This window comes from Hypomesus transpacificus, chromosome 23 (assembly GCF_021917145.1).
Source record: "Hypomesus transpacificus isolate Combined female chromosome 23, fHypTra1, whole genome shotgun sequence".
NCBI classification, from domain to species: Eukaryota; Metazoa; Chordata; class Actinopteri; order Osmeriformes; family Osmeridae; genus Hypomesus; species Hypomesus transpacificus.
This window is the reverse complement of record NC_061082.1, coordinates 7,682,167-7,706,637: the sequence shown is the minus strand read 5'-3', so window position 1 is coordinate 7,706,637 and position 24,471 is coordinate 7,682,167. Positions and strand designations below refer to the sequence as shown.

General features: G+C 41.8%; 1 protein-coding gene across 1 annotated transcript in view; it reads left to right on the top strand.

Moving 5' to 3' along the window:
• lrp1bb (low density lipoprotein receptor-related protein 1Bb) overlaps nt 1–24,471 on the top strand; it is a 147,855-nt gene that overhangs the window by 103,754 nt on the left and 19,630 nt on the right. The window contains exons 44-67 of the mRNA XM_047047281.1: nt 2,128–2,320; nt 3,511–3,636; nt 4,008–4,136; nt 4,230–4,349; nt 5,228–5,341; nt 5,532–5,681; nt 5,875–5,997; nt 8,511–8,630; nt 9,131–9,259; nt 9,488–9,610; nt 9,881–10,021; nt 10,264–10,451; nt 12,783–12,966; nt 13,082–13,167; nt 15,513–15,635; nt 17,605–17,786; nt 18,137–18,336; nt 18,537–18,725; nt 18,884–19,032; nt 19,811–19,904; nt 20,261–20,377; nt 20,937–21,056; nt 21,639–21,758; nt 23,705–23,821. Of these exons, the coding sequence (XP_046903237.1) occupies nt 2,128–2,320; nt 3,511–3,636; nt 4,008–4,136; nt 4,230–4,349; nt 5,228–5,341; nt 5,532–5,681; nt 5,875–5,997; nt 8,511–8,630; nt 9,131–9,259; nt 9,488–9,610; nt 9,881–10,021; nt 10,264–10,451; nt 12,783–12,966; nt 13,082–13,167; nt 15,513–15,635; nt 17,605–17,786; nt 18,137–18,336; nt 18,537–18,725; nt 18,884–19,032; nt 19,811–19,904; nt 20,261–20,377; nt 20,937–21,056; nt 21,639–21,758; nt 23,705–23,821 (3,337 nt within the window). The remainder of the gene's footprint in view (nt 1–2,127; nt 2,321–3,510; nt 3,637–4,007; nt 4,137–4,229; nt 4,350–5,227; nt 5,342–5,531; nt 5,682–5,874; nt 5,998–8,510; nt 8,631–9,130; nt 9,260–9,487; nt 9,611–9,880; nt 10,022–10,263; nt 10,452–12,782; nt 12,967–13,081; nt 13,168–15,512; nt 15,636–17,604; nt 17,787–18,136; nt 18,337–18,536; nt 18,726–18,883; nt 19,033–19,810; nt 19,905–20,260; nt 20,378–20,936; nt 21,057–21,638; nt 21,759–23,704; nt 23,822–24,471) is intronic.

The window sequence follows — 24,471 nt, the reverse complement described above, 5'->3', positions numbered from 1 at the left end:
TCTTACCTATTATTCACTGCTGATTGTAAGCACCTGGATCAAAAATGTTACACACTGCGATCGATATTGTTCAAGAATCCTCAACTGATACGACCCATCTTGTCTCTAATTAACTCATTTTCTTCAACTCACATATCTTTTTATCCGTGATGAGATGACGAACCAGTGGATATCCTATAGAATATCTATCACTATGTTCTCATATAACATACCACAGACAGAGCCGATGGTTTACTTTATCATAAAAGTCATTTTCCTTCTGAAGTTAAGGATCTCATCGAGGGTCTCATTTTATTCGGGGGAAGAGGTTGCATGCATAATACATCTCCTCCTGATAATCCTCCCTGGATACGTATCGCTCTGTATCCCCTGCATGTACGGGATTACATGACAAGCTAGCTCCCCATTGCTATGGATTTCAATTTGCACTTGACACAACCTTTGCGACTCACCAACTTGCCCCATCTCAATTAGTTACCCATACGTTTGCCAATCGAGGTCACAAGGCTCAAAAGTCTCACCCTTCCAGTCCTTGCGTGCTCCCACCACAGTGTAGTACTGCTAATGAAGCCTCGCACAGAGACCTATCGCGGGGGCCAGCCCGTCACCGTCCCAATTAAAATGTGAAAATTAAACAGAGGTAACGGATTATCAACAGAAAGAAAGCCGCAAGCCACTCCGTGTGGTGGTGTGATGGGGGCTTCCTGCCGTGTGTGTTTGTGTGTGTGCGTGTGCATGGCTGGGTGTGAGTATGGGTGTGTGTGTATATGGGTGTGTACGCACACACAAACACACACACACACAGGGCCTAGCTCCTCTGCTGCGGGGGTGTCATTACAGCCTGACAGGGAGTCCAATGACATCTCGTCTGACAGGGAGGAAGCAGGGGCTCCAAGGCCTCTCTCTCCCGCCTAACGGAGTTCTCCCGTGTCAGACATTGAGAACTCCGTCATTAATGAAGTCAGAACTCAAGAGAGTGCCGTGGAGAATGTGTTGAGGGAGGATGTCAACACATTTAGCACTGGAAAGAGGACCCTTTTAAGTGTGAAGAGACAGAATTATAATTGAGTACCGCATAAGGATGTTTAGTGTGAGGCCAGTGAATACGTTTTGAGACGTCTGTTAGGGCAGCACTCATGGACGTGTTCTATGTAATGTAAAGAGGAATCACTTTTGATGCATCGGCAGGGGTTTTATGAAGACATGACACTTGGAGATGTGAGTTTTGTAATACAAATATATTTAGCACATTATGAATCATCAAGTTTTAAAACCCTCATTTATGCCTGCTTATAAGTGCTTCTCTATTTACTTCAGGTATGCATGGAAGTAGACTTTCTGAGATTGGGAACGATAATTAGCCCCAGCGTTCACAACCAACGTCCTTCTAATCTAATTTCCTGTCAATATGTTCCGTCAAAACCCATCTGGCGCTCTCTCTCTCTCTCTTTTTCTCTGTCTCACATTTTCTGTCACACGGTCTCTCCTCTCTCAGTCTTGCTCTCTCTCTCTCTTTTTTTTCTCTGTCTCTCATTTTCTGTCACACCGTCTCTCCCATCTCAAGTTTGTTCTCTCTCTCTCTCTCGATTTCTCTCTCTCTCTGTCTCTCTCTTGATGTCCAGTTGTTTCATGCACACACCAATTAATCAACACCTGTCCTATTAATCCCTGTTTGGCGGCAGGGCTAATGTGATCATGGTTACAAGCATGTCCCACTAATAGCTGAAACTACAGAGCTGCAGGAGGCCCTGATGGCTCCAGCCCTGAGAATCCCAGAAGGCATCATCTGATGTATTCCTGCCTCCCTCTCCATGACACTGTCATTTACACCCTCCATATCTGGGTTAAACAGTCATTTAGTGACTCCAGAAGCATTCGTTAGCATTAGTGGTTTTCCTCTCCGTCCTTGTTTCAATGTCCATTTTTACCGGCCAGTTTCTATGTTTTAACATGTCGTCAAAGATAAGCATTCACCCTTGAGCAGTATACATCCCTATCACCTTTGTGTTATATCCACACACACACACACACACACACACACACACACACACACACACACACACACACACACACACACATACACACACAGTATATCTATTGTTGATCATGCACTCCTCAACTTTGTAGGTCATTGTAAAGTCCGGCCCTGGAACCTTCTTTGGCCTGGCTATCTACGGAGACTTTATCTTCTGGTCGGACTGGGCTCGACGGGCGGTTCTGCGTTCTAACAAGTACACAGGAGGAGACACCAAGGTACTGCGAGCAGACATCCCCCACCAGCCCATGGGAATCATCGCCATTGCCAACGACACAAACAGCTGTGAGTAGGATTCTCCCTGGAATGGACTTGCTGCAAAGACACCTGGGCTGTCATACTGTATATCTGAGTGTGTGTTTTCACGTAAAGTGTATGTATGTACTGTCTTCTTTCTTTATTCATGCCGAGAGAGAGAGAGAGAGAGAGAGAGAGAGAGAGAGAGAGAGAGAGAGAGCAGGAGAGAGGAGAGTACATGGACAAATTGAAAATGTTGTACACATCTTTGAGCAATGCTCGGCAAATTGAGCCAATCAATTTGTCTAGCTCAGATCTGTGCTCTTGTGGGTCACATGTGCAGCTTTCCAATGGTGTCTGAGTGAACGTTGGTCACTTCAAAGTTACTCTTTGCCACAGGCCTCAGCTGATTTATCTTCATCCACGATTCCTTCTTTTGATGAGAGAAGCAGCAGGGATGATAAATTAAGAAGGTCACATTTAGCTGGGAAAGAAACTTAAGCAAGGGATGTGATTAATAAAATATTTCCTTCAGTGGGGGAGCAGGTCTCTGAAGTGTCGCCTATGTTTAAAGTAGGACGATGGGAAACGGGCTTAAGAACATCCCAAAGGCTAAGACTTGTCTGTTGCCTGTTGAGAGAGATTTTTTTTTCCACCACTGCGAATGGTCTCAAATTCCAAACATTGGCTTATGGATCTGACAGACATTAACAACCTGCAACGCTAAATCACCCTGTTCCAATTTGGAGTTGCGGCTGTTATTATGATGATGTTTCCTCATCCTCATTAAACCCTTCTGTTGCTCTCATCGCCTCACCCAGTGTAGCCAGATGAGAGGCCAACCTGCGTGTGCCTCAGGAGCTCTTCCAGAGCCCTGCTGAGTCATCCTTCATTCAGTCACTGATGCATGAATGAAAAGCCAGGGGCTGGTGGGTAGGGAAGAGGAGGTAGAGAATGAATGGCTCATTTGTCACGTATCTCTCCTGCAAATGCTACCAGTTTGGACTCCCCCCTTCCCTTTCTCCGTGTGTCTCCCTATCCACCCCACTCTTTATCAGGAAGGAGAAAGCAATACCTCCTTGTACCTCCCCGCCTCAGGACTAATTAAGTTTGTTTTTCAATACAGGAGGTGGCACCGGTGGCTTTTTCAATAAACAAACCATTCATTTGACTTCAGCCATGCAATTCGGGGAGACTGAGTGTCTGTAACATTCCTCGCTGGTTGTGGTGTGTTGCAGGCGAGTTGTCTCCATGCCGAGTGCTAAATGGAGGGTGTGGTGACATCTGCCTACTGACCCCGGAAGGAAGAGTCAACTGTAATTGCAGAGGAGAGCGTGTGCTATTGGATGATAACAGATGTGTGTGTAAGTCAGATGTTTTTAAGTCCTTATCCCCCCACACAGACAACACACACACAGTTATCAAAACAAACATTACACAAAGCAAATATTTATAATGCCGTCTTATTATCCGTAAAGCCATTAAACCAGCTAGACTGACAATGCTTGGTGCTTCTGTCAATCGTAGTGAGTAGCAGCATAGTGTTTGCTAACACGTGACTTAACCCTCTATTGTTCAGTAGAGCTGTGTTGTCCAAGGCTGTAGTTTCAAGGTAATATGGTTGCAATAGTTGCATCGACAGCTATACTAAAACCTTGAGGCTGGCACAAACCGGGTATGATGGTATGGGATTAAGCATATCCCTAGTTAAGGCTACAAAGCTCTTCTCTTGCAGCAGAGAATTCTTCCTGCAACATCCACACTGAGTTTGAATGTGGGAACGGCGAGTGTATTAGCTACCAGCTCACGTGTGATGGAATAGCCCACTGCAAAGACAAGTCTGACGAAAAGATGCAATACTGTGGTAAGAAATGTATTGTATCTTGATCGGTTGTTCAGTTTTGTGCCGTGCTAATACACGGGTGTGTAGAGCTAACTACTTACACCATTCTTCCAGATAACAGGCAGTGCAGACGGGGCTTTAGGGCTTGCTACAACCAGCGCTGTGTGGCCAACAGTCGCTTCTGTGATGGGATTGATGACTGTGGGGATAGCTCTGACGAGGCTTTATGTAACAGTGAGTGTTTCTCCCAGCGTTCTCTCCAGACGCCTGAGAGTGGACGCCCTTCTCGACCAGCTCATGCTCCGTGTTAGGCCACATGCTGCACTAAGCCCACTCTCTTTAATGAGCTACTGGATGACATCGGCCCTGATGCTCATAGATGAATCTTCACGAGAAAGAGAGAGAGACATTCTATTTACACTGTAATATACCTAATTGGGGAATCATGTTTGCCCAAAATTCTCTTTCTTTTAGTAGTCTGTAATCATTCGGAGATGTATTTATCATCAATGTTTTCACGCCTGTAATTCCAGGGCTGATGAACCCATTGTTTATTACATATTAGACCGTCATGCACTTCAAACATCAACAAAACTATAAAGAGGTCCCGTAAGATAAATACAAACCATCCAATAAATGGGATTTTAGGCACCAGGATTACAGCATTGTAATGTGTCTCAATGGATGCAGTTGGTTTTTAACGGCATACAGTATCAGCAGTGATCCTTTCTGTTAACACTAGAACATGCAATTACACAAACGCCAGTACACACACTGTACAACACACTGGCGTTTGTAGTCTTAATATTTGATGTGTAGTGGTATCCCAAAGTGCAGGTCATAACATTGCTTAGCCAAATACTTATAATACAGTACCAGTCAAAAGTTTGGAAACATTTTCCCATGTTTGTAGCATTTTCCCATGGGAAAATGTGTCCAATCATAAATGAATCATAAATGCCATTTCTGTTTGTCTTTCGATGTAACATCAGGCCAGCTTCTTAGCTCTGAATTATCCACAGTTGTGCTACCTGCATCAGCTTGTCAGTGATGGCCCATCTCCTCTCCATTTAGCATCCGCGCCCTTTTAGAAATGTTAATTTGTCTCTCAGATGTCACGTGTGCCACTGCTGAGTCTTCCTGCCAGGATGGTAGTTGTATCCCCAGCTCCGCCTGGTGTAACCAGGTCATCGACTGCGCTGACGCTTCGGATGAGAAGAACTGCAGTAAGTCATGTCTCCTCGACGTGTGTTTGAGAAGAAACTGACCCGCGCCGCCGCTGTGCCGATCTGTTGCATTCAGCATCAAACTCGCATCTGTTTCGTTTGCCTGTTACCTGCACCTGAATCTATTTGCCCTACCCCAAAAAGCAAATGAAGAGGTATTGTGTTTAAAGTTCCCCTGTTCTGTATTCAGATCACACTGACTGTTCCAACTTCTACAAACTGGGGGTGAAGGAGAGGAGTTTCATCAGCTGTAACTCCACCAGTCTGTGCATCCACCCCTCGTGGATCTGCGATGGAGCCAACGACTGTGGAGATTATGCCGATGAGACCAGCTGCCAGGGTGATTTTCCTCACCTTTCTATTTCCAAAGAAAGTCTGCTTTAATAAGAAAAAACACTTAAAGGGGAGCAATACCGTATTTCATTTTCTTAGGTGTTTCAGATGACCGTAATTACCAGCTGTGAAAGCTTGGCCAATGAGTCACCACCAACACCTTAAACGAGCTCCTTTCCTTCTGTTGTTCCACCCTGCAGTTTCTCATGGACACAAGTGTGAGGAGGGTCACTTTGCCTGTCCCAGTGGGAACTGCATCTCCAGCGTGTGGCTGTGTGATGGGCAGAAGGACTGCGAGGATGGCGCAGATGAGTTCCAGTGCGGTATGCTTGTAGCCATCTTGGATCTTATTTAGTTGTGATTTCATGCAGCAGGATCCTCAAAGCCAGGTTCGAACAGAGCGGCGATGCAACGCTGGTTTCAGAACACCGACTCGATGTTTCGCCTTTTGACTTTGAGGTTTTAACATTTCAAATGGCTTAAAATGTATCCGTTGTGTCTAAAACTGGTACTAATCGAGGGTTGGAAAGTAAGAGAGGAAGTTGGGAGAAGTATAACAGAGAACCATGCTGTGACAGGTACCGATCATGTGGTTTGGTACTGAGACAACTCATGCCCTGGTATTCAGTTGCCCACTCTCGTATTCATTCTCCGATTAGACCCCCCAACATCGCAGCCCAGCCATTTCAGTTCATTACATGGCTGTAGTCCATACAAATTTGTCTTATGGAAGGCTTTGTCAAATGTTCTTGAATAGAACTACAGGAAGCCACCAATTGAGAGAATGCATTGCAATGACAAATCCTGAGTAAGAGCACTTAATGGCACCCCAAGTAAGAACGCCACATACCCTATTATTATTGTCCTTTTTTAATTGTGCGCTTAATTACATCGCTTCTCTAACACTGCTACTTGTGGATAGATAGTGTACATTCAACCTCGTATTCAAATAGAAGATCCTTGAAAGGACCCAGTGTTATTATGTTTCCTCTTGCATTTGCATATTTGCCTTGTTTAATTAATTAATTAGCAATTAGTCTTTGCAACTTGTTCCTGGATACAAAAATGAGGCTTCATTGGAAAGTGGATGTAAAAGGATCACACATAACCCATATCGAACTATACATGTCCCTCTTAACAGGAAAGACAAGAACGCTGCTATTCCACTCTTTGATAACAGATTATGTATGCATGATGTACAGTGACAAAGTAAAGATTGTTTTAATTACATAGTAGTGCCATAGCCATGGATATGGGTAAAAAGAAATGGCCACCAAACTAGTCCTTTGCTCCTTGCTTCATTCCTTCCATAGTTTTTTCCACTTAAAAAAGTAATTATTTATACTAACCTTGTTTTGCTTTTGAACAAGTGCTCATACCTGCATGGGTTATAACATTGAACGATTAAACTTATATATTATACTACATGTGCATCTGAACAGGTAGGCTATATATGTTATTCTAGAGAGTGCAGACCTTTGGCTTAACCTCAGTTGAAAGACAAAATAGTCACAATTTAAATACATGTTGGTCAGAATTGGATTTGAAACCAATGCCTCCACAAAATGAATGAAATGCAAAATCATCAGATCTGGACAAACACATTCTCATTCTTTTATCTGAGAGATTTATGTCTGTGTATGTGAGATGATTGTATCAAGAATTGCAAATATGCCTTAGAAGGCTTTCAAAGGTGAAATGATTAATGTCCCCATCACAAGGATAGGATTCTGTTAGATGTTCTGAATTGCATTTTCAGGACAAATAGATATTCTCTTTTCTCAGAGTTAATTATCATATAAAAGCCAGAGCTATTGATAAACTGACAGCAAAGGGAAATGGTGAGAAGAAAATGCCATTATTTCAATGAAAACCAAATTTCACAATTGATTTAATAATAACACTCATCTGTCACTGCAATTTTCTGATGAACCTCATGCAGTAATGTCTCCAAAATCTGCATAAAGAATGTACTATTCTTTGATACTCATGCACTGTAGTCATACTCTATTTTGTCATGATTTTGTAACTCATAATATTAACATTTCAAAATGCACAAACTCTCACATATGTAAATAATTATGATAACTAGATCATGTTTATACGTGTCATCAGTATTGCCTGAATCATATCAAAGTAGAAAGAATTGGCTTGGTACACAAAGATATTTTCAAAAGCATTTGTTTCATCTCCATCCTCTTCATGGTTCAGTGATCCATAAATCCATTTTTTTGACATTCCCTCTTCCTTTCCTCAAAGCTGTGGCAGTTTGTGTCATTACAGAAGTTCAAGAGGTACGTCCTCAAGGCTCTGCTGGTGGAGTGGTTGTCTGACAGGAACCCAGGACATATTAGGAAGTAATTGGTTCTTGTCTCTATCTCCTCCAAATTGCCTTTTTTCTTTGTTGATTATCTACACTATTTCAACAGCAGTCCTTTATTGACCGGAAACTGGCAGGTTTGGTTTGTCCTTGCTTGGATTGTGTTGGACTAAACGACAGAAATACCCTAGAGAAATCCTGTCGTTATAGAAATGTTGGCCTCTCTTCATGGTGTTAATCAAAGTTTCTGTTTAGGATTCAGTAGCAGCTCTCCTTCAGTTGCAAACCGCTTTTTCATCACAGAACACAAAATATGTAAGGTCTCCAGTTTGGCTGCAAGGCCACTGCTCACTACAAAGCAAATAACTTCAGAAAGGCTCATGGCAAATGGGAGCCAAGCCACTTGTGTTTTGATTAAAACAAGCTGCATGTCTTCTATATGGGATGCTGTTGTTGTTTTGTTTTCTCAATACTTGTGATTTATGGCTTTGGAAATCTGCTTTCCCACCTCCTCAGACTCCTCCTGCCTGTGGAACCAGTTTGCCTGCTCCAAAAACAAGTGCATTGCTAAGCAGTGGCTGTGTGATGGGGAGAATGACTGTGAGGATGGCCTGGATGAAAGTGTACAAATCTGTGGTAAGGATGCTTTCTAAGGTCAGCCTCAAGTAACCTGTCCGCTTTGCAATCCCATATAGTATACTGTACCAAATCTTTTCCTGAGTTAAACCAAGAAAACAATGTAGTTGTGGTTCCCAAAATTGGAAATGACTGCCAGTATATTAATTTCCGTACAGTACATCATGTTCAGTGCACATAAACAAATATTTATGAAATTGCCCTTTGGCTGTTCCACACACAGGCATTCATTACTTGGATGAAATGATTATCTTGATTGTCACAGCATGATCTGATATTTACTGATTGAGTAATTATAGCTACGGAACAGTACCTTGCAGACCAATTACCCCTCAACCAATTAAATGTCCTTGAAGATACTGTGTCGACCCTTAGTGGATGAAATGTAATAAAAAATAGTTAACAACATTCAAATGTGTTTAGATTCCAACCTACACATGACGTGATCTTAAGTACGGCCATCAGCTGTTGACCTTTCAGTGTTGTTTTTCTCCCACCAGGTTCTGTGACGTGTGCTCCAGGGTTGTTCAGTTGCCCAGGCTCATACGCCTGTGTGCCCAAGCGCTGGCTCTGTGACGGGGAGAGGGACTGCCCTGATGGCAGCGATGAGCTCTCTGCTGCTGGCTGTGGTAAATATTTGTGCACATCTACATCTTACCAATATAGATGATACTTATGTCAAACCTATCGGAAACCTATTTCAGACCAGCAGAGATTTGTACTTAATCTTCATGACATGTTTCTCGAGTGTTTGTCGAGTGGCATAATATGAGAATATGAATGTAATATCAATACAAACATGGCCCTGTAATGGTGACAATCCACCATTCAGCATTCTCTTTTTTCTCATACATTAGCACCCAACAACACGTGTGATAACAACTCCTTCCGCTGTCACAACAAAGCCTGCATCCCTCAGCACTTTGTCTGTGATCATGATGATGACTGTGGGGATGGGTCGGATGAGTCTGTAGAATGTGGTGAGTCAAGATTCAATGATGCTGTATTGACACCTTCCCTGTGTAACTATCTACCCATGTACTATCCGTGCATCAACCTACAGTAGATCAACTTTATTGAGTTCAGTATTAACTACGCCAGAAAAGAACAAGTAGTAACTAAAGTATAACAATTTATTTGAGTTATTTTTTGATTGACTGAGTGGTTGAGTGGTTTTTCCATTCATCTGGTTTATAACATTCATGGTTCCTGGAGTGACAGATGATGAGCCTGTGGCTGTCTCCCTGCAGACTACCGCTCATGTGGACCGGATGAGTTCCGCTGTGGTGACGGGCGCTGCTTGCTTAGTGCGCAGTGGGAGTGTGATGGCTACGCAGACTGCCCAGACCGCTCAGACGAGCTGCCATTGGACCTCAAATGTCTGGCAGCAGGTACGGTACCATACGACTGCTGTTTGGCACTTCCCGCGTAGCTCTACATCAGTGTCAGAGGCCCCTGCTACACCTCAAGGAAAGAGGACATATGGCAGTAACAAATGGCAAATGGAACTAAGTGAACATTTTTTAACAGACTTTATCTGCAGGGGAGCCTTTGTAAAGTGATCAACCCCTGTATACAGGGCTGTATAATTGCATGGTCCTGTGCCAATGACAGTTATGTATTACTCTTTCAGGGAGTTTGTGTAATGGCTCCTTCTTCATGTGCTCCAATGGTCGCTGCATCTCCGAGACGAGCCTCTGTGACAAGAAGAACGACTGTGGAGACCACTCTGATGAGAAGAACTGCAACGTGAACGAGTGCCTCAACCGCAGAGTCAGCGGCTGCACGCAGGACTGTCAGGACCTCACAGTGGGATACAAGGTAAGTTACAGGTAATAGGGTTCCCTGCTTACAGGCTATGGTCCGTGGTAGCCTGGTAACACGCCACTCTCTGGTTTCAACCCTGTTTGCTGGCTTTTATTATTCACACACATTCTGAACTCGGTCTTGTGATTACACTGAATCTCAACCCCTGGAGGGTTTCAAATGAAATGTTTACACTGATAGTGCACAGTGATAACTATATTTCTACTGACGCTGACCACAAACTGTAGCTTTCATGGACTTTGCATCGAATACCGAGGCAAAACCGTACTCCTAAGTTAATCCTGCGGTATTATTTACTTACTTACTTCCTTACGTCAGGTGATGGAACTGAAGCCTTACTGTTTACCACAATATGCTAATCTTTCTCTGAGGAATACATTCATTTTAACAAGAGAGCGGGTAGCATTTCTGTCAGGGAATGTTAATAACGCTATTACTGAAGATGGTTTCTACTTGATGCTTGGCCCTGCCTTGACATGAGGAAAAGACCTCCACTAGAAAAGTGGGGAAATATTATAATCGCTATGTTTATGAGTGAGTAAAGTGATTAATGACAAAATTGCATTTTATTAGATTCATCAGCACTACATGAAGACTCACATAAGAGCAAGCAACCACTTTAATATGGAAGATATACCATGCATTCTAAATGATTTCACCATGCACTATATGGTACTGGAGCTTTCTTCCGACAACTGAATGAAGAGCTAAATAGCGTTTTAAAAGGTTATTGGGGCCTCAGTCCAGGAGAGTGTTCTTTGTGTATGTTAAGATTCATGACAGGAAAGGACAGTGCTTCAGAGGGTCTGAGGGATGACTGCTATTTGGCCTGCATCCAGGTCAACGCTGTGGTGGTGATGTGACCCCACAGCAATCACAGTTGTCAGAAGAGCACACAAACACACACACACGCACACTGTCGGCCTGGACATCCCCCTGCCCTGCTCTCTCTCTCTCTGCACCAAAAAGTGACAAAAGGCCATCAAAACTATGCACTGTCTGGAGAGCAGAGCAAAGCCAGCTAGAGAGCACATCAATGCGGACCCCCCAGCTCATCTGTCTGTGGCCTGAACAGAGAGATCAGCAGAAAGAACCTCAAGGTTATAACTTTGGATAAGACAGGGATTTGCCCTGGGGCCAGTTCAGCTGATACAAGCACTTTGAGTTATTTTGGATGGTGGTTGCTGAATGGCAATGGAAAGGGAAAGACATGATAGGGGTGTCTTTCATTGTAACTTGACACGGGAGTCCTCATGTTGATGTTCCTTTACAGTTGAAGCATTTTAGCTGTATCAGCATGGATAAGCATCAGTCCATGTATCTGAACATTATTAAGAGAAGATACAACAACACAAAAACAAGGTTTTTGGGGGTAAAAACAAAACGTGTGGGTGGTTAAGGTTCTTGAACAGCCTCAAATGAAAGCATCTCAATCCTTACTGTACCTATACTCAAGTCATATTTACACCTGTTCCAGTTTTGCAAATACACTTATCTCCTCTACTTTATCATGTGCCCACCACTGGGCAAGCTCTTACAGAATGGTTTTACTCATTATTGATCTATCATACATCCGAGTGCACAAGGCAACCTATCCTAGTGCACAAGGCAAAGTGCAAAATTCAATCATGTCTTTATTTAAGACAGGCAGGAATACAATTAACAAATGAACAGCCTCATAAGATGCACTGTTATATATTGTTGTATATATAGTATGGTTACTGATGTAGCTGGATTGTATATATAGTATACATAAATAGTTACATCTTTACATTGAGCACCAACAAAAAATTAAGCCAACAATATAAAATATCAACTGCTGTAGAATATCTATAATATGGTTTGTGTATATTGCTTTTTTTACATTAGCAAGCCTATCACCCTTCAGCAATTATGTGTGTTAAAGGACTATGGTACTGTTGAACTGTAAACTGTTTTCCATGCGGAATTTTTTTAAAATAAATAAATAGCTATCCATCATTGCACCTTTAGATAATTATTGTTTTCCCTTTGTCTTCTCAGTAATAGGCACCACAGCAACCATGTTATAAATATGTTTCTATTTCATAAAAGTACAATCTCAACACACACATACGGCAGTGTGAGACACACTTTTATTCTGTTGAGAGCAGCAGGACATTTACTATGGAAGTCGATGTACCAACAGCCTGTAATTGGTTGTGATACAGCAAAGATATTGTGGGGTTTTGAGTGGAAGTGCCAAACCAATAATAATAATCTTGAAGCATTATCAACTATTTCTGAAACAAATGATAGAACTAAATGTTCTGCATCTCTTGTGTGGTTTTTCTTCCTTCTGAGCAGTGTAAGTGCTGGCCAGGTTTTCGTCTGAAGCATGATGGGAAGACGTGTGTGGACATTGACGAGTGCCGTTCCAGCCTACCTTGCAGCCAGCGCTGCATCAACACCTATGGCTCCTTCAGGTGTCTCTGTGTGGATGGATACGAAGCCCTGGAGCGCAACCCCAACACCTGCAAGGCCCTCTCATGTAATTTGACTTTCAGTAGATATAACTAAATATATCCCGAATGGTGAGAGAAATAAATTATGCAATCTTGTTCAAAAGCTGTGTCATTATGTATTCTTGTCTTTCTTTTCTTTAGTGGAGGAACCCTTACTCATACTAGCAGACCATCATGAAATCAGGAAACTCAGTGTGGATGGATCTAATTATACCATTTTGAAACAGGTGAGATACTTTCAGTGGAACAGCTGAAAGCATATGGTTGTATTTGTCTATTTCAATTCATGTTGACCTAATATGCATGATGAGTTATGATCATGACTGAAAGTCATTGAAACACCCATCTCTGTGCTGTCTTCTTTTTTTCTTTTTCGTCATCTATATGTTATCTTAATACATGTGTATGTTTGCTTTTTGGTCCTCGCAAGTACAAGCGCTATTTTATTATTTAAGGTTTTTATTGGGTTTCGGGTAAGCGTTTGAATTGCCGTAAGGGTTGGGGTTAGGGGTTTCGGATAGTTTTAGGGTTAGCGTCAGGAGAAACTATTGGGTTTAAACTTTAGGTTCGGTTTTTTGGTTAAGGTTATGGTTAAGATTAGGGCTAGGGAAAATAGGATTTTGAATGGGACTGAATTGTGAGTCCACCCAAGAATAGCAATACAAATGTGTGTGCGTGTGTGTTTGTGTAGTGTTTGTGAGGCTATCACTGCGAATGTGAGTGTACCGTTAAAGTGACTTAATGAATCCAGCTGGGTCATGAAATGGAACTGCTCAGACACTGAAACCTTAATGGGCCTGCTATTAAGATGCGCTTTGACGTGGTTGTGATAACGAAGCCCAGTCTACACTCCAATTTTGGCTAATTTCGCATGGGTTGCCAGCGATGGTTAGAGAGTGAGGCATTATGTAAATCTGTTAAATGTACTTCTATTTAGTTCATGTAAAAAGCACTGAAACCTTTCATTACTGAGTCATTTATTGATAGTCTTGGAAAATTCTATGCATTGTTTGAAATGTATTAATTTTTTCATCCTCATTCATTTTGCGAGGTTGAAATCTTTCTGTCTGAGTCCTTAGCCCACCCATCTGGGGTATGTATGTTGTGAAGGGTTGGCGGTAGGGGGGTAGTGGTGTGTATGAGTGTGTGTATGTGTGGGGGGGGGGCATCAGCATTGAAAGCATTATATTGGCAGAGTGAAATAATCTCAAGGGTGTCCTTTTAAGAGGGTATTGCAATGATCATTTCAGACACTTGAAGCTGGATTTGAATACATGCATCGCTACATTTTACTGGGCTATTTTATAGGGTCCCCTTAACAAGTGAGGCCCCCAACTCTGCCTGCATTGAGAGTTCTTAACACCCCAAATGGAATCACCAGGTTAGCATTAATGGCAGCTGCTGTGAGGATGAGCACGTGGCTTGACTAAGTGGTCCCATTAGTGTGTGTCAGAAACTCCGCTGACCCCACATTGCTGTATCACACCATTACATGTTCAGCATAGATCATACATTAATGATTTTATGTTAATATGAAATGATCCAATCAGCTTGTATTATGTATGCCCAGTGCATTAAGCCAACCCTTTTATCGTCAATTTTATTGGACTGAGATCGCGGCACAACTGCACTTGAGTCATCTCATAGTCTCACCCGACGACGTTTTTCATACGGTCTTTTTGACCTCTGGGGTCTCCCTCACTACTGTGTGCATACATCTAGTGAAGGAGTGTGCAGTCAGTGTAATACCAGCAAGCTGGTCTTAGGAACTCAACTGCATGGAGGAGGTTATCCCTCAGGACACTTTGGTGCCTGACTTTGAGGGTGTTGATGCTCTGATGAAGATGTCAGGTATCGCCTGTCAGATTTGCTGACACCTTATCCTTGCACCCTGGTGCAAACAGCAGGGGAGGTGTGCTTGTTTAGGGAGCAGTTTTATCTGACTGACAGGGGGATCCTCTGAGAAAGACAGGAAGAGATGTTCCTCAATCTTCAGCTTTGATAAAGCTCCAATGGGTTCCTCCCTGGGGCTCAAATTCAGCTGGAGGCATTGCATTTCATGGGGAGCACACCTAAAATCAATATTGTTAGTAAAAATCACAGGAGACATTAACATAGTGTATTTACAGCAAAGAGATGGTTCTGTAGCCTTGGAACACCCAGTTTTCAACCTAGAAATGGATAGTACTCTCTTTCACAGTGCTGAATGAAGGTATAAAGAGGCTAACTGAGTCAAGATGTTCGTGTTAGTTTCTGCTTTATGTAGGCTATGCTGCTGCTGCATTATTTAAAGCTGAACAGGAGATTTTCAAAGCTATTTCACTAATGAAAAATGTTATTGAGGTGGATCACACGGTTTTGTGTCTTCCTATTCACCGAGTAGTGGGAGGAAAGGCAATGTAACCTTTGTTTGGAGTAGGAATCCATTTACCTATGCTGGCTAATGGGATTTGTTAGTCACTTGTTGAAAGAAGGCACAGAATATCTTCATCAGGGAATTAATACAGTGGCCCTGCTCAGTAAATTAAGGAATGAGTCAATAAGTAATGCACATTATTGCTGTTTCCTACAGGGACTCAACAACATCATCCACATAGACTTTGACTATAGGAAGGAGTTTATCTACTGGATCGACTCCACCAGACCCAGCGGACGTAGGATCAACAGAATGCGACTCAATGGGAGTGACCTCAAGGTACTGCTAAGCTGAAATGACTCTACGCTGCCATATGGTACCTCATGGCCTCTATCTTACCTTAGAGACCCTCCCTCCATGGTCTGCACCTCAGTGGACTGTAGCCTTCTGTTAGCAACACCTACACAGAAAGAGTTTCTTTAGATTTTCTACCACATCATTATTCTAAATGATGGTAAAATTCCCTGGCTTGGTAATGAAGGAGGCCGCAGTGCTTCTGAAGCATTTCATTGTCTGCAGACAGTTAAGTGTGTTCCTTCCTGTCATCTTTATGGACATCATAATGGACCTTTATTGTCAGGCAATGATGTTAAAATTGCAATAAATGCTCTGCCTGACAATAATATCAGTAGCTTTTGTTGTTGGCAGACTGTCCTTGTTACAAACTGTCAGTTTCTCTGGCCAATCATGGAGGTCTGCTTAGGTCATGGGACTGGGTCCCAGACAGTCAGACGTCATGACTGCACCTGCTGTGCACCCCATCCTCCAGCTCATTAGCATTAATGTGTGGGGGGGAAAAAGGCTCATTCAGCTCAATTACTCCCACAGTCCTTCTTTGAGCACCCGCCATCACTCAGCGAGAGATCAAACTGTTTGATATAGATCTGGTGTTCCTCACATTGTGGTTCATTTTAAAGGCAGAGACCAAAGTTTTTGCGGTATGAACACACAATATGGAAATTAGGATAGGAGTGGGTTTACTATTTGTGATTATAAAAACCAGACAGGCATGAAAATCATGAGTAAAATGCAGGTGTCGATTTCCAAATGGAAAGTAAATTGTGTATATGTGGAAAAGCGTTCTATCCTTTACAGACCTTTTAAAATCTTACTTTAATAGAAATTGAAGTATGTCTGAACTTTCTGTCCAAGATGAAGTTGCTGAAATATTCGTTATTAGTATTTGACAGATATTGACCCAAAACAGCCTTCAGCCAGCTTTCAACCATTAACCTTGTCCAAACGGCAATGTGTTTAATGTCAAAGTAGGACAAGAGCATATTGTTAATCAGATCCATGGTCTGTGGTTTTGTAGTTCCAGTGCAGCCAGAGCCTACAGCCAGATCTATAGTGTAAGTGAGAGACAGGGGACATCATTAGCTTTCATCAGTCTTGCATGTGTCTACAGTGTCTTTGTCATCATTATACTGTGCCTTTTGTTACAAAATGAGTATAGGGATGGGGAATATATTGTGTTGCTTGAGATGTCATGGGTGAGTAGGGTGTGAAAAACAAGAACTATAAAGCTTGTTGGAATAACAAATACAAACAATAACAGTTTAGGTGAAGTAACAAAGAAATACATTTTAGCCGAACAAACCATTGTTTAAAGAAATTTGTATAAATAAAAATTGACGTGGATTTAGCAGATCTTTATGTTTTGATGGCCGTATTCAAATGTTGACATTTCTCGCAAGTTAACTGTCATTTTCACATAAAGCAATCTCTCAAATCACTGTTGAAAGAGGCTACATCAGAATACCAGGGACACAGGCTTACGTCTTGAATATTAACCGGCTTCTTTTTTGTTCAGGGAGACAGTTCTGATTGAAAACACTCCTCAATCTGTGACATTTTGGGGACTGTTTGAAGCTCAGTTTCGTCTAAATTACTGCTTAGGGGACAACCCAGCCTATTTGGCAAGACTATATATCTTCTTGCAAATGATGATAGAGAAGGCCTCAAAGCACATCATGTCTCTTAATGGCAGATTGCACGGGTGTTGTGGGTTTGAAATAGTGTTTTCAAGGCATCAGCTTCATCTGCCAGCTGGCACAATAATTGTTTATTCCAAACAACTGGTTTTCCTAATTCAGGAACTGTCTGGACTCAGAGACATTGATAAAGGGTTACTGAATAAATTCACCATCATTGAGATAGCTTTCTTCACTTTTTTTGTACTCAATCTTCACTTGTTGTTGCTGTATCATTCTAATCTTGCTAGTAATTCCCCGCTGTCTTTTTTCAGATAGTTCATCGGACGGCCGTGCCCAGCGCACTAGCCGTGGACTGGATAGGAAAGAACCTGTACTGGTGTGACGTGGAGAGGAAGACTCTGGAGGTGTCCAAGGCTAATGGCCTTTATCCCACCATTCTAATTAGCTCTGGCCTCAGAAACCCTACTGATCTGACCCTCGACCCTCAGACTGGGTATGTACCTGACACATTGGGGGAGAGTTTCTGCAACAGCAGCTCGTGAGGTGACGTTGAACGATTTTTATCCAGAAGACATAGTTCTCAGCAACACCCTGTATCTGTCGTTTAAAGGAATCCTTTAAGATTCAATAGCGCCCCAGAGGCAAATACTCTGTCAGCTGATGATGGGGAAATTGGTCAAGAAGATACTAAATTGTCAGCACACTTGAATCCTCCGGGGAATGATTCTATAGTGTCCCACTGTCATCGATTTTCAGCTCTTTCACCTATGTACATTCTGAGAAGGAGTAAACCTTCTGTCAGAGACAGCCAGTGAGTGTCTTGTGATTACAATTCCTCTGCAGGTTTGTGTTCTGGGTAGACTGCTGTGAGTCGCCTCATATCGGTCGTATTGGCATGGACGGTCAGGGCCAGGTCGTTCTCATTGACACAGAGATCTACAGCCCCACCGCTCTCACTATTGATTACACCAACCAGAGGCTCTACTGGGCAGATGACAACCACATTCTGTTTGCCAACATGGATGGTTCCCAAAGACACAAAGGTGAAGCATTGCTTTGGGCCTGTCTCTGTCAGAGCACACTTATTAGATTTCGACTGATTACATGTTTGCCGTCTGTATAAACATTACTGTAGCGTTTTTAAACTGTGAATTCCAAACTTAATGACGCAGATAATTGATGCTTGCCAGACGAAAAGATGTACTTCTTATGTAATAACTCCTGGCTTTTTATCCCACACTAGTGTCCTATGAGCACATCCAGGGGGTGATGGGACTGACCCTGTTTGAGGACTTTGTCTACTGGACCGATGGGAAGTCCAAATCACTCAGAAGAGCCCAGAAGACGACCGGAGCTCAAGGGCTAGAACTTCTCAATTCCTGGCAAGCCATTAAATCAATCAAGGTCTATCATTCTCTGCGCCAGCCTGAAGGTAACTCTCTGCCTATACTTCAGGCTTTTCATTTTCCCTCTCATTTCTTCTGACCTGCACCTAGCCGCTGTTTTGTGTCTTCCTGATTGTGTAAGCCATGAAATGGACTGTATGCATGATTGTATGTTGATTTTGTTTTCCCCTCTGTAATCTCACAGTGCCCAAGCATCAATGTCAGGTGGCCAATGGAGGCTGTAGCCACTTATGTCTTCTGTCCCCGGGTGGTGAACACAAGTGTGCTTGTCCAACTAACTTCTACCTGGCGGCTGACAATAAGACTTGCCTCTCCAACTGCACAGCCAGTCAGGTCAGCTGACACTCTCTCTCACTCACCTCAGCAATGCAAGAATATATAACTGCTGCTCTTTGTGATTGTTGCTGTCTTTTACCTCAGGCACTTGTTGTTGTTTAGCGCATCTTCTCTTTGTTTGTCTCACCCTTTTTCATCTGTGTAAAAGCTTCCCTGGTTTATGTCCCCTTGAAAATAGCACTATATATGTGTTTGCCAGTGTACAGTCCACAGATGCAGTTTGGTATCACTCCATTTCATCCAACTTCCAGCAAACATTACTCCATTTACATATACACATTGTTAGGTTGTTATCATTCTTGGAATTCTTAAACTTAAAGTTGCCCTGCTATTTGAAAACCTTTAAGACAAGATCGATATGTTTCGTAAGCCTAGCAATGTTGCCATGCATTTGAAAGGATTCAAACCAAAATATTCCTCCAAAATGTCATGAACATGCTGCCTGACTACTGCTGGCAGGTAGTTAGACAGACAAACAAGTAGCCCGTCCAATCATTGCATTCGGTCCTATGCTGTTCAATCAGTTTGATCCAAACTAAATGATTGTTGTGTTCATTACAGTCCTGTGATACCAACATGTTAGATTTATTTAATTTTACTGTAATACCTTAAAATGTATTGGTTGCTATCAGGATGTAACGCTTATTTCAACAAATATGACAAAAAGTGCGCCTCAACAACATTACCGACCCTGTCTTAAATGTCTGAAAATCTTTTGTTGAAGTTCGTCTTTCATCTTGTGTCTGTGTTTGCGCGTGGGTGTTTGTATGTGTAGTTTCGCTGTGGGACAGACGAGTGTATTCCTTTCTGGTGGAAATGTGACACTGTGGATGACTGTGGGGATGGATCAGATGAGCCTGCAGACTGCCGTGAGTACTGTACATTTGTCTCCCTACCACAGTACCCATAGGAGATTCGACATGCTTTTATAGAGTGTATGCAAACTTAATTCATGGAACTGTGTGTCTTTATTGTGTCTTCATCTGTCTTAATCTACACTGTCCTGGAGGGCTGTTTTAGCGTAATGAAAACAATGTCTGATTTGTCAGACTTATAGAGATAAATGCAGTTGGAGAATTTAACAACCTGATTGTAGACTTATTCATGTATTTTACCTCCACCTTATCAAGCTCATTGTTGGTAATTATACCTAAATGTATGAATACATGTACATTATGGCTAAAATCATACGCGTTTTGTGAAGTGATCATTTTCTCTCCCACAGCGGAATTTAAATGTCAGCCAGGGCGATTCCAGTGTGGCACTGGCCTGTGTGCCCTTCCCCCGTTTATCTGTGATGGAGAGAATGACTGTGGAGACAACTCAGACGAGGCAAACTGCGGTAAGGGACATTTTACTATTGCTATTAAAAGGGTAACTAAAGACTCCATATTCATCCTTAGCCCACATATTCATATATTGTTGGTCAGAGATTTTTCATTTGTATTTAGTTTGGGACTTCCTGTAATGCTCAAAGTGATACATGAGTTATAACCACTAGGAACAAAAAGTGATTTATGACCCAATAATTACAAATGACACTTTTGTAGAGATTTATTTGGAAGATTGGTTGGAATACCGATCAGGATTGATACGTTAAGCTGTGCATAAGTATTGACCAGAGGTAAAAAAAATAAAAAAGGGTTTGGTTTTAATTATTCTCAAACAAATTCCTGGGTTACCCCGTGTGGCTCAACAGGTGCAGAGAAAATCATGTAAGCTAAGAACTTACTGCAGTTGCCAGGTTTGAATTCTGGTCCAGGCCATTTTGTGGATGTCATCCCCTTTCTCTCTCCCCTACATTACCTGTCCATCTAAATGCATTCACAGTATTTACAATATGTGGCAAATATATTATCCCATAGTAATTATCCCATAAAACCTTTTTTCATTTTTTTCAGAGACCTACATGTGTTTGACAGGACAGTTCAAATGCACCAGAAAGCAGAAGTGCATCCCTCAAAACCTGCGCTGTAATGGACAGGACGACTGCGGTGATGGAGAGGATGAGACAGACTGCCGTAAGTTTTCTACGCAACGCTTAGGCGACGCACTATCTCAAATATCCAGAGTTTTTTAATTGATCGCCTTCTTCAGTTGCTGTTCACCTGATGTGGAGGCTGTTAAGTTTTAAAGGTGCAATGTGACAGGTTGAGATTGATTGGCTTAAAGGCCTTTATTTGACTTTGTACATTTATGGTGTGATGTACAGACAGCCCCACGTTGGCTCCTTAAATCACATGGATTAGCTTATTATGTATTCTGAAGGCACTGCCTTCCTGTGACAGTGAATTAGGTACATCATTGAATTAGGAGCAGAATGAGAACAGTCATTATTTAATTATTTTGATGGAACTCTGACTATCAACACATTACACATTTGACAACTGCCTCTGATTTGCAAGTCCTTGTCTTATGTGTGATAGAAAGACAGGGTGACATTTCCTTCTGAAATTGATTGATTTGAGGGGTTATTACTTCCCCCTCTCTTTCTTTCGCTCGACCTTTCTCTTTCCCTAACTCTCCTTCTCTTTGTCTACTTTTCTGTCTCTGTCTCCCTCTTCCCATCTTGGCTTGTTTTCTGCATGGATCTTCGTCCACAGCGGAGAGCACCTGTTCCCTAGACCAGTTCCAGTGCAAGGCCTCCATGCACTGCATTTCCAAGCTATGGGTCTGTGATGAGGACCCGGACTGTGCTGACGGGTCAGACGAGGCTAATTGCGGTGAGTGGTGGGAGAACTTCTTAATCATAAATCACATCAGTTCTAGTTGTAAGGCCTGGGTGAGAATTACTATTAGGAAACTAATTAATTTTACACATGGGTTCATTCCTATATCCCAGACTGCACTCTGATGGAGTTGAAGCAACCATAAAGGACATCCACTTGTAGTGTACATAAAAAGGGAAACTCATTTGCGGTGTCTGACAAACAATGGACACCAATATATTTCAGTGTTGTGCAGTGCTGTATATTTTTATCTTACCCATATCTTGAATTTCATGAAATGGTTTTCTTCCACGAGAGAATGTTACACTTGGGGTGAATGTTCAGTTGTCTGGGATATTATGGAGAAGACTATTACACCTCCAATAGCTGTCAGTGCTAGCTTGTTATTTGGCTGATGCAATTTAATCGATAGCTTGGTTGAGAGAAAATATTATTGTGGCACTAGGGTTCAATACTGAGGGGAAAAAAGGAATTGAAAGAGAGAAAAAAAACAGAGAAAAAGAGAGAGAGATAGTTATTCATATGGATGTTATCATCATGTCAAACCTGTTTATTAATCTATTCAGTAACTGACATCTGTAATTTCAGCAGAAATGTACATTTGGTAAAAACACACTTCCTGCTGTGGTTCCTGCCATTATCAGCAGAGTTTGATGGCTATTTACCTTGTTCCTTATTATCCCCTTGATTCCATCTGATTTATAGTAAAGAGCATCAATAAAGACAGATGATACTAACGTCAAGAAATGTGTATGTAGGTCCTAGAAAACTGACAAAACGCGATCACAGCACAGGTAATGTTCTGAAAGATTTGTTTATGTTCATCTTATCTCCTCTTTCAATATCCTTCTTTGAAGTGACTAGTAGTTGTTTTACTGACAACATAATGAGCTAAGATATAGAAGTAAAATAATCTCTTGTGCTGTAGTTGAGGCGTTAGATCCTGTAAGTGACAGACTCTTAATGAGTTGCTCCACTATTCATACCTTCCTTCATCCATCGCTCCCGTGTCTCTCCTCCTGCTGTCATGCTGGAACAGGATTTGGCTATAGACCTGTCAGTGGGCTCTTTTGATGCATCTTTTTCTAACTGCTAACAGCTTTATTCTGGCCATTATCTTGCCCAGAAAGCTTCTGCATGTAAATTCCTTTAAAGAGGAGATCTTACTGGGACTTTGAAAAACATTCTGTGTGATATAGAGAAAAACATATTTTTGGAGAAAATATAAAAGGAGTTTTGATGTGTGCCGGTTTCCTGTTGAGGACACATAACTTATGGGTCTGTTTGACAGTATGTTATGATAATTAGAAAAGGTGTGCTTATAAGTTACTATGCTTAGTATTGATAATGTAATAATACTGTTCTATAAGATTACTTGCACAGAATACCAGTCTAAAACATATAACTTTTAGTTTGCTCCGTCAGCCTTATAACTTTCATAAGGCTGTGTTACTCTATGAAAACCATTAACCACAGGACCAGTGAAAGAGAACACTATATTTGCAAATATATTTAGCATTACAGCAGACAGTGATGAAGTGTATTGGGTAAGTGAGTAAGATCCAGAGCGTGCTTCCAAAGCTGTCTTCCAATTATCCATGAGGGTATAACATTGACACAATGCAAATTCCAAGAACCACAAATCACCTTTTCAGCATTTGTTGCAAATATTAAAGTTTTATGTTGAAATGTTTAATGTTGCAAATTTCTTGTCACATATTCTGTTGAGGATCTAAGCCATTGGCAGTACAGTCAGGTATTTCATCTTACGGTGTGTTAGCCTCTCGAGGATGAGCGTGTTTTGAACTTGGTGCCTAGCTTGCTCTGGGAAACCCTGAGGAAATGCTGATTACACGTAGACATGTGATAGTTTGTCATTAATATTCATGCTCTTTGAAGCCATTTTCATCTGTGTGTTTGTTTATTCCTGATGAAAAAAGATGAAAAGACCTGCGGACCTCATGAATTCCGCTGTGAGAATAACAACTGTATTCCGGACCACTGGAGGTGCGACAGCCAGAACGACTGTGGAGACAACTCAGACGAGCAGAACTGCAGTGAGTAAAATAACGCTTCTTTACCTACCTTCAGAGCCGTTTGGTAACTTACACATGCACTTGACATTGAAAATGCACTTGTGCTAGCCAGTATTTGGAGCCGTTTGAAGACATCTCCCTTTTTCTTCTTCATTAGCCCATGCTTTTTATGTTTAGATACGACCATTGCTTTGCTAAACTTTCCAAGAGTTGCACTATCAAAGTCAGACAGCCCTAATAAGAAACTTGACTAGGCCCGGTGAGGATACACTTTCTGCATTCCTTTATGGCTGAGAAAAAAGCAGAACCTGTACTCCAGAGCTTTGATGTTGTCTTTTCTCTGCAATTATGAAAAGCATACATTAAGATATGCAAGCGATTCTTTAAGCACATATTTAGAAATGCATTCACAGAGTCATAGACATAGGGCTTTGTATGAGTTTGTATTATGTAATTCTTATTTACCTATGAATTTGCACTGTCGACCAAACCAGAGACCAACAACAAAATCCTTGCTCCATAGTGGTGTGTGTGTGTGTGCCTATGTACTATTTGCTTTTATGCTGAGTGTGCATCATGTGTTTGATTTATTAGCTGCTTATTTCCCATACCTATTAATGTCACTTAAAATGCAAATAAAGACCAGTCAAGTGTTGGATGGTAAAGAATTA